The 10,000-nt window shown below is 39.8% G+C and overlaps 1 protein-coding gene across 1 annotated transcript in view; it reads left to right on the top strand.

Annotated features, from left to right (window-relative positions):
- LOC135202189 (neurotrimin-like) overlaps window positions 1-10,000 on the top strand; it is a 592,885-nt gene that overhangs the window by 570,792 nt on the left and 12,093 nt on the right. Inside the window, exons 6-7 of the mRNA XM_064231443.1 lie at window positions 7,420-7,521; window positions 8,009-8,147. Of these exons, the coding sequence (XP_064087513.1) occupies window positions 7,420-7,521; window positions 8,009-8,147 (241 nt within the window). The remainder of the gene's footprint in view (window positions 1-7,419; window positions 7,522-8,008; window positions 8,148-10,000) is intronic.

The raw sequence follows: 10,000 nt of genomic DNA on the forward strand, positions 1-10,000 counted from the left end.
TATATTTATTCCCCTCTCGTTCAGTAGGACGCGCTATTAACCAATATTTTTAGTATTTTTTGTGTCCTTATTGGTGAGTAAACTTGGCTGTTTAATTTTATAGAATTTCCAGAAGAGGCCGCTCTTTTTAATAGGCTCATATTCTAGAGTCTATAGTCCATTTCATTCCATCTGTATACGCTCGTAGATGTGGCATTCGCCTAGCTAGCACTCGATTAGCTAGTCAATGATTCTGATATCGTAGGCTTACTTTGATAAAGATGCAAACTGTTGAAACTTTCCTATTTCATCGATAATATAACAAGCACACGAATGACGAGCTTGCAACAAACGGTCTGCTCAATGTTCAGGCCAGGCGCAAACGAACGATGGTCTTAATCTGTTTTTTTTTTTTTTCTTATCTAAATCTAACATTGAAAGTGCGAATAAAAGATATTTTAATGATCTTTCGTGCAAGTTACATGAGTAGGTTAATATTCGAAATAGCATGCAATATTGTTTTCTATGAAACTAGCCTAGACATACAGATTTTCTTTTCATTGTTGGGCATTGGAACGATACTCAGATAGAATGAATAAATAAAGATAGCGATAAAGAAAAGTAATTTTAACTGAAATTAAATTAATGTGTTCCTAAAAGGAGGTTAGTAACTAATGATATCTGGCAAATCAATACCGTAGGCCTCTCTTCATTGGGCTATGCTTCATGTGCTAGCGGCTGGTAAACAAAACTAAAGTTTTTCAGTTTACGGACGTAGTACATATAACTTTAGTATCATAGTAAAGTTATTTTTATATGAATGCAATGAAACCATACATAGAATAAGATTTCAATTTTAAGAAAATCTCGTGTTTTGAATAGTTTGTGAGCATGAGCATAAGTCTAAGTGTAGTCTGTGCTAAGCTAATAAATCATAATTACTGAAAGTTCATCGTTCGTTTATGTTTGATCTGAATGTCTTATTTTATACAAGTTCGTCTTTCGTACGCTGGTGCTGGTATATTAATCGATTCAAATGGGCATGTTTATGATTTATTTAAGAAGGGGCTTTCAGCAGTGTTAGCATAGGCAGTTCATCTTATTTATATACTTTATTTATGATTTAATGGTTAGAATGCGTATTTTCCGATGTATAATTATTTCCCGTGATGTTAGAAAACTACACGTCACTAGCTCAATATAAAGTATTTTTGACGAAGAAAAATAAAGGATTTCAATAAATTTCATTTGTATAAATAAGCAGGATATGTTTTATATCTTTATTTTCATAATAAAACATAAAAAGGCAAAGTGAAGAATTTTTTCTTAGTGCCGTGGCCTGTGGTCGGAAAAGCCACGGAGGTTGCCAGATGTCACCAGAAAGCCACACTAATAGACGAAATTCCTCAAGGGTGGACAAATGAAATGAAACCTGCCTATGGTCGTGGTGGTGTAATTTTCGAAGATGCAATGATTCTTGGGTTTACTTCCCAATTTCCATAAATACATTTTATAAATTTGATGCTTAGACATTATTCGTAAACTCATGTTACAGACAGCTGTGGTGATGTGATACTAACTTTGATTTAGTTTAATATTTGGAAACACCAAGTCTATATAAGTTCGCATGGTGCTCTACCCTATTATGGTCTGACTGAAATTGCAATGTGCACTAAGTACCCTTTCATTTTACCCGCTTTTATAGTCCACTTATTGAGACTGATGGCTTAAAGACATCAGAATATAAGTAACATCCTTTTTAATCAATAGACAGTATATTAAATAAGGAGGCTCTAGAAGATGAATGTTTCCACAAGTTCAATTTCCCACATCCTTTCACTTAGAAACCCTGATGTACGTGATAATGACAGGGGACTTTCAAGCCGAAGTTGAGAGGCGGGTTACTAATTATATGGCCCTCGCAACACATTACCAATTTCTGTCTTAAAGTATTCTTCGTTGAGCGCGTTTTTGGCTTTGACAAATGATTTCTTCGTGAAAAGTTGGTATAGAATCCTCATCATTTACACGTTGGCAGGTAATCTGTAGCCTTTTGCACAATAAGAGTTCTTGAAAGGACAGCACTATGTTCGTAAGGTAGTAGTGATCTGGCGAAAACAAGTAAAAAAAAAAAAAAATGAGTCCTCAAAGAAATCGAGATTGCCACTTTGGAGAAATGAGACTATTGGTAACAGAGACAAAGTAGGAAGTTTGATTCTGTTTTTTTTTTTTTTTTTTTTTTTTTTTTTTTTTTTTACAGAATAAATATGAGAAATAACGACCAGGATGAGAACGATCAAGAAGCTCTCAAACTTTCAATCCTCTCTTAAGAATGTAACAGTGAATATCCTTTATCTGTTTGAAATCACGAAATTTAGTGCAATTCCGTCATTCATTTTTCTCCCGTTAGTAAGAACGGTTCTCGTGTTGAGCCCAATAATACCGCAAGGAAAACATCATTACCAGTTGATCGCAAGCAACAATGATGATTTGTTAAAAGAATTAGTACATCCGCATGGAAAATCCTGGCGTCAGTCTTCTTCAAAGATTACGAGATGTAGCGAACAATAACTGAATTTAGATTCACAAAGCGGCAAACCTTGTTAATAGGAAGTCATGTGAATAAAAAGAAGATATGTTTGCAGTATGTAAAACTAGGAATTTCTGTTGTCGATATACGTATTATTATTGTAACTATACCAGTTTTCACACCCCTAGACTCACATGGGACTATGCAAGGGGTTGTTCCGGATTGAAAGAAAAAACTGGAGCAAGGTATAATTAAGGAGATTAGACAGCTAAGTTGGAGAAGACTAAAGAAACAGCTGGAATTTAAAAAGCAGGAAGCAATGCAGCCGAGGCCGAAAGGACTTTTCAAAGAACCTTTATAGTGGAGTCACATCAAGCGTGCATCAGATGTCTTGGCCAGTCCCTTACGACGCTCCTGATTGGCTGTTGATAAGCCAATCACAGGCTCTAAACCCTCAGTCTCTCTAGAGAGTTCACATAGGCAGGATGTATGTTCCATCTCTCCTGAGGGATGCTTTTGAAAGCCGTATCCCTCAGGTGAGATGGAACATACATCCTGCCTATGTGAACTCTCTCGAGAGAGACTGAGAGTTTCCAACCCTGTGATTGGCTTATCAACAGCCAATCAGGAGCGTAGTAAGAGACTGGCCTAGACATCAGATGCACGGTTGATGTGAATCTACTATAGTACCCTCTATAGTCTACAGCAAGCCACGTATGACCCAGTAAGTGGTGCCCCCTACGGTGTTGCAGATTAAGGGTTTCGAGGTCCAGACTGTTTTTCTATACAAGGATTTATGACTTGGCAAAACGCTAGTCTTTGCTTCTATGCCGGACATTAATGACTATTAGCTTTAGCCTTGGGTTATAGATAGGTAAGATCACGTACCTATTCGTGTACGAAAACATTATCGCTCGTATTATACACACATGCATACACAGTGTGAATTAATGAGTATATACGTTTTGTATATGTTTACACACACAAACACACTCATATATGTATGTGAACGTTTTTGTGTGGTCATTCAAATCCGTAAACGCACATACAAAACGTACTCATTAATTCACACCGTGTATACATGGTATATATACGAGCGATAATATTTTCGTACACGAATAGGTATATGCTCTACCTATCTAATAATCCAAGACTAAAGCTATATATATATATATATATATATATATATATATAAATTATATATATATATATATACTATATATGAGTGTATGCGTGTGTGTGTGAGCTCGCAAATCCGTAAGCACACGTACAAAGCGTACTCACTAATTCACGCCGTGGGTATACAAATATAAACGCCTGCATTCTGTTAAAAGGAATATCCAGCCTGTACATCAACAAATACTGTCGTGAAATGCTTTTGGCCTCGTGACATGGGAGTGCCTCCACTTTGTAGCTGGGCTAAAGGGATTTCGGGAATATTGAAAGCTGTTCTATCTAAGATTGGATCTCGGGCCCGGAGGCCGCCCCAGAGGGACTGTTCGCCGGTGCAAGCTTCGAGTATTTTTAGACTTCAGAAACAGATGTTGTTCTAGATTATTGTCTTTGGACCACTTTCTTTCAAAGGTTACTTATTTCTTTTCTTTTTTATTCAAACAACTCATCTCATCTGGCCTGCGCTACTGAATGATCCTATAGTAGTCATATCAACCGTGCATTTGACGTCTAGGCCAGTCCCTTACGACGCTCCTGATTGGCTGTTGATAAGCCAATCACAGGGCTGTAAACTCTCAGTCTCTCTGGAGAGTCCACATGGGTAGGATTTATTTTCCACCTCTCCTGAGGGATACGTCTTTCAGGAGAGGTGGAACATACAGCCTGCCTATGTGAACTCTCGAGAGAGACTGAGAGTTTTCAGCCCTATGATTGGCTTATCATCAGCCAGTCAGGAGCGTCGTAAGAGACTGGCCTAGACATTAAATGCACGATTGATGTGAATCTACTATAGTAATAGGAATAAACAAGTAAAACAATGCGGCAATCGAGTTTTCTGTACAGCGTATAATGCTGTATGAGCCGTGGCCCATGAAACTTTCAGTCACGGCCCAGTGGTGGCCTGTCCTGTAGCGCTGCCAGAGGCACGATGATGGCTAACTTTAACCTTCAATAAAATAAAAAAAAACTACAGAGACTAGAGGGCTGCAGTTTGGTGCGTTAGATGATTGGAGGGTGGATGATCAACATACCAGTTTGCAGCCCTCTAGCCTCAGTAATTTTTAAGATCTGAGGGTAGACAGAAAAAGTGCTGACTGACAGACAAATAGTTATAGCAACAGTTTCCTTTCGCAGGAAATTACAACGGCTAGTTATAGATCTGTGGTTAAGATGCTCGTCTTCCTATCGAGAGGTCCCGGTGTTGACCTCCGAGAGGCATCTGACCGTTTTATGCATTGTACGTTCCGTTTAAATCTTGCAGTGACTATGTCATCCTAAGCAGTGAATTGTGTACCAGGTAGTTAGTCGCTATGGTGAGTTGAAACCAAATTGGTGAAGGGGTAATAATAGCAGACTCATTTTAAAAGACTTACCGAAGCTTTAAAGTTTGTATGGTGGAGATGATAATAATATAAATATCGCCATTTCAAGATTTAAAATTCTTAATACTGCTTTAAGTCTATTATATGTATATTTCTGCCGCATCTCCGTTTTACTCTGAATGAAACAAATAATGTGGCCAATACGATTAAGGGTTTATATTCATTTCATATTACTTACTTGAAGACAGAGAGATATGGCATGATCCTATCAAGATAATTCACAAGAATATGAATCGAATTATCTTAAGACAAAAAGTAAACATTAAATTAGAAAACTTATATTCTCCCTCATATCCCCCCCACCCCCCCCCCCCCCCCTAATAACAAGATGCCGCCTGCAAACACAAACGCTCTCGTTGAATATTTCTGCAACAATCATAGATTTTGTGGCGATAGGGGGGAACCAACCACCTCCTTCCTTACCTCCCCCCCCTCCCTTGACATCCCTGAATTCTACTCCATCCCACCAACCCCGCCTCCCCCCCCCCGCCCCCCCCTCCCCATCCCCGTCTCGAAACTTGGGATTAATGGGACGGGCATTGTTCGGATTAAAAGGGATTCGTTCTGTCATTGTCCAAATCTGTAATATAAAACCCTCTGATAAATAGATGGCGGTGGGCTGAAAGCGTTCTCCCTTTTGCTAATACGTTTTACTTCCTTTATTATATCATTATTACCGCCGTTTTTCCTCTTTTTCTTGGGTCCTTTTTACCATTTCCCCCCTTCACATTTCTTTCGTTTTCATTATTGTCATTTTTACGGGGAGTCTTCTCTGGCTGGCTTACTTTCAAATTTCACTGATGTGAATGTCTTCATTATCATCTGTATTGAGGGAAAATGTTGCTGTATCAGTTATTCCCTCTTGTGTTTCAGCTCTTTCATTTACTCGCTTACTTATTTCATTTACTTATTTACTTATCTTGGTCTTCATTTCTACTCACAGGTCATTTAATCTCATTTTTTTGTTACTTTCATCCTTTACTCTCACGATCACTCCTACCAATTTTATTTTGTCTTTTAACAATTCATTTTTGCTATCTAACCAAGCTGTTTCGTCGTTTTCATTGTCATTGGAATTATGATACTATTTAACCACTTAATAATAAGAGATATTTAAATCTGTTCTTCGTCCTGTAATCGATTTTGGGACATTTCTTTGTTGGCCCTCATCTCTCGTAATAGAAAGAAGAAAAAATTTTGATATTTGAAAACCACGTTTTTTTTTTTAAGACAACAATCTTTTTTTATCTATTCCAGAAGCAGTTACTGGTCATTTTTCTTCCAGCAACACGTAATCCTATCATAGTTTTCGAATCATCTCTATCTACTTATGCGAAATACCTATTCTAAGCTTGCAGGTGATAAGAGATAATTATACAGTTCATATCGTCCGTGAACCCGAGTAGTTTGGTTAATGCCAACAACAGCTTTCAACCCCAATTATAGCTGGTTCACTTAAGGTAGATTCTTGGATGAGCCCTATTCTTACGAGACGTTAGTTTGGCGGCCGCTGATTGGCTGGTACCGGGAGGTAGGCAGCTCCCAGCCAATCAGCGGCCGCCAAACTAACGTCTCGTAGGCATAGGGATCATCCAAGAATCTACCTTAAGTGAACCAGTTATAGTAACAAGTAAAAAATGCGCCGAAGTTTCTTTCCGCAATCGAATTTTCTGTACAGCGTAGAATCAAGGCCACCAAAAATAGATCTCGCTTTCGGTGATCACGGTATAATGCTGTTTGAGCCGCAGCACCAAGAAACTTTAACCGCTGCCCGGTAGTGGCCTGTCCTATATCGTTGCTAGACGATATAGGCTAACTTGAACCTTAGATAAAATAAAAACTACTAAGGCTATAGGGCTGGAATTTGGTACATTTGACGATTGGAGGGTGGATGATCAACATACCAATTTGCAGCCCTTTAGCCTCAGTAGTTTTAAGATGTGAGAAAGGAAACGAATAAAAGTGCGGACGGACAGACGAAGCCTTCTCGATTGTCATATTTTACAGAGAATTAAAAACACTGTTCGATGTATTCGAAGCAGCTCTGAAATTCATGAGATTTTCGGGCGACAGGCGTCCATGCACCGCTTTAAAAACCCGGCAGTTCATCATCTTTTCATGGAAAATTGATTTCTTTTCGCCTGCAGGATCTCCTCCGACTGAATGCCAAAGAACTACCCCGAAACCAATCTTGAAATAGAAACGAACTTTGTAATAGAAATGAAGTTGATTTATTCACTTTGTTTTTTTTTTCCTTTTTTTTTTTTTTTTTTTTTTGACCGATTGGACCGGGAAGTTTATTATTAATTTCATTATTCACTTTCAGCCGTTGACTGGGTGGCTGGAGGTAACTTACATTGGAGAAAGTCACCAGGAAGCAGATGGGAGCCTATCTCTGTATAGCTAGCAACAAGGTCCCTCCTTCTGTCAGCAAACGAATTATCGTCAATGTTAATTGTGAGTATACTAAAATTGCGTTATGTAATATAATATATAATAAAGGTAATCCACGGAGGAAAATGTGAAACGAGAACTGTCTGAGATCTCTCGCTCCTAACGACCGTTCACTAAAAGGCAAGACTGTAAAGAGCCGTTAAGACCGAAAGACCTCGACCGTTCTCTTTTTCCATTTTCCTCAGGGACATTACATTTTATTTATACATGGCATCACGTTTTATAAAGTTCGTGATAAAGTGATTCATATATATGTATTTGTGTATATATACGTACAATTGTTTATATATATCACATGCAAGAGCTTTGAGAATATTATCTACGACCCACACATGACAAATTTTGATGTAGTGGCCGCAGGGCTTCACAAATCTGTTTGTGTGAGTGTGTGTGTGTGTGTGTGTCCTCAAACCCTCCCCGTTCAATTCATATGCCATTAAAACAAATGCATCGAGACCTGCGCTCATAAATCGCCTCTCCTCAATTCCAGTCTCGCCCGTCGTGAAAGTGGACAACCAGCTGATCGGGGCGCCCCTGGGCACTGCAGTCACCGTGGAATGCAAGGTTGAGGCCTTCCCCAAGGCGGTCAACTACTGGGAGAGAGACAACGGGGAGATGATGCTCAATAAGTAAGTGAGATGCTTTTTCTCTCTCTTTTTAATTCGGGGCTAGAGGGGGAAGAAAAAGTCAACTACTGGAGAGGGAGGAACGGGGGAGATGATCTCAATAAGTATGAGATGCTTTTTTTTTGTTTTCCTCTCTTTTTAATTCGGGGCTAGAGGGGGAAGAAAAAGTCAACTACTGGGAGAGAGACAACGGGGAGATGATGCTCAATAACTAAGTGAGATGCTTTTTTTTCTCTCTTTTTAATTCGGGGCTAGAGGGGGGAAGAAAAAGTAAGTCGATCGAATTCAGGAAAAGTGGAAATTATGTGAAGTCTTAATTCCGTGCTCAGGAGAAGCTCAGCTTTAGAGCTCTCACGTTTTTATGACGTCATCGTATAATGATTGACCAGTCATATTAGGGCAACAAAGTCAAGCGATTTTTCCTATTCTTTATAGTATAGTAGATTAGCTGTTTATAAGCCAGTCACAGGGCTTGAAACTCTCAGTCTCTCTCGAGAGTTCACATAGGCAGTATGTGTGTTCCTCCTCTCCTGAGGGATACGTCTTTCAAACGTATACCTCAGGAGACGTGGAACACACATCCTGCCCGTGTGAACCATGTGAACTCTCGAGAGAGACTGCGAGTTTCCAGCCCTGTGATTGGCTTATCAACAGCCAATCAGGAGCGTCGTAAGGGACGGGTCTAGATGTCAAATGCATGGTTGATGGGGATCTACTATAGTAGTTACATTATTGTCATTCTAACGCCAGTGTAGCATATTGATTTAACTGCATACTAACTATATCTGTTCACTGATAGGTAAGATAGCTTACACAGATATTTTCCACTAATAAGACCAGTTCCTCGTTGGTCGAGAGGTTAACGTGCTCGCCTGCCGATTCGGTAGTCCCGAGTTCGATTCCCCGCTCTGCCAACGTGGAGTTAGAGGAATTTGTTTGTGGTGATTAAAAATTAATTTCTCGATGTGATGTTGTTCCTGATCCCACAATAAGCTGTAGGTCCCGTTGCTAGGTAACCAATTAGTTCCTATCCACGTGTCAATATCCAACTGAAATCTACTTACTTTTACCAATAAGACAATTTTCTGAATTTTAAAAGTCAACAGAATTCAAAGTAAGAATACTTGTTTTGTTTTGTTTCCATTTTTAATCAAGGTCTCTTGATGTATAGTCAGAGTGGTATTTATGCTTACCATTTTTGATAAGGCCGGGGCATGAATTCTACGCCTAGCCCTTCCATTTTATCCGGTCATTCTTTTTATTTAGACCTTTAGCCGACGGCAGAAGAAACGGAACATTTATATGTAAACCAGACTTCCAACAGACAAAGGTGGTGGCGCCGGCTCCTCGAGTCTATGTATGTTCCCCCGTGAACGCAAACTTCCCCATTCCTTAACGCCCCTCATCACGAAGTCGCCCATTGAAGCATAAATCAAGGAGCAGACGCATATTATCCAAAACACGCATAGAGACGCGCAGTGGTGACGCACATAAATCATAACATGTTTAATGCGTCCCGTACGGGAAGGATGTCGCCCTCACTCAGACTCTCGACTGGATAGGATGAATTTTGGGGGGACCAGGGAGAGGGGGAGGGGGAGGGGAAGGGCTTTTTGACTGCGCGTTGGAATCCCGGCGGATATATAGTTTCTCGGTCGGCCGAGTCGCGGCTGAATTAGTAGCCATGAGTTAAGATGCAAATGAGGGGGAGTACCGCCAAATGCCGGAGCGCTCGTAAATGAGAGAGGAGGCCGTCGCACTTTGATGTCAAGATGTGTGAAAGTTGCGTGTGGGTGATAGCGGCCGCGTTACGCGAAAGATTTATCGAAATAGTTTGTATTAATGTGCAACAGAAC

This window comes from Macrobrachium nipponense, chromosome 30 (genome assembly GCF_015104395.2).
Source record: "Macrobrachium nipponense isolate FS-2020 chromosome 30, ASM1510439v2, whole genome shotgun sequence".
In the NCBI taxonomy this organism is placed as follows: domain Eukaryota; kingdom Metazoa; phylum Arthropoda; class Malacostraca; order Decapoda; family Palaemonidae; genus Macrobrachium; species Macrobrachium nipponense.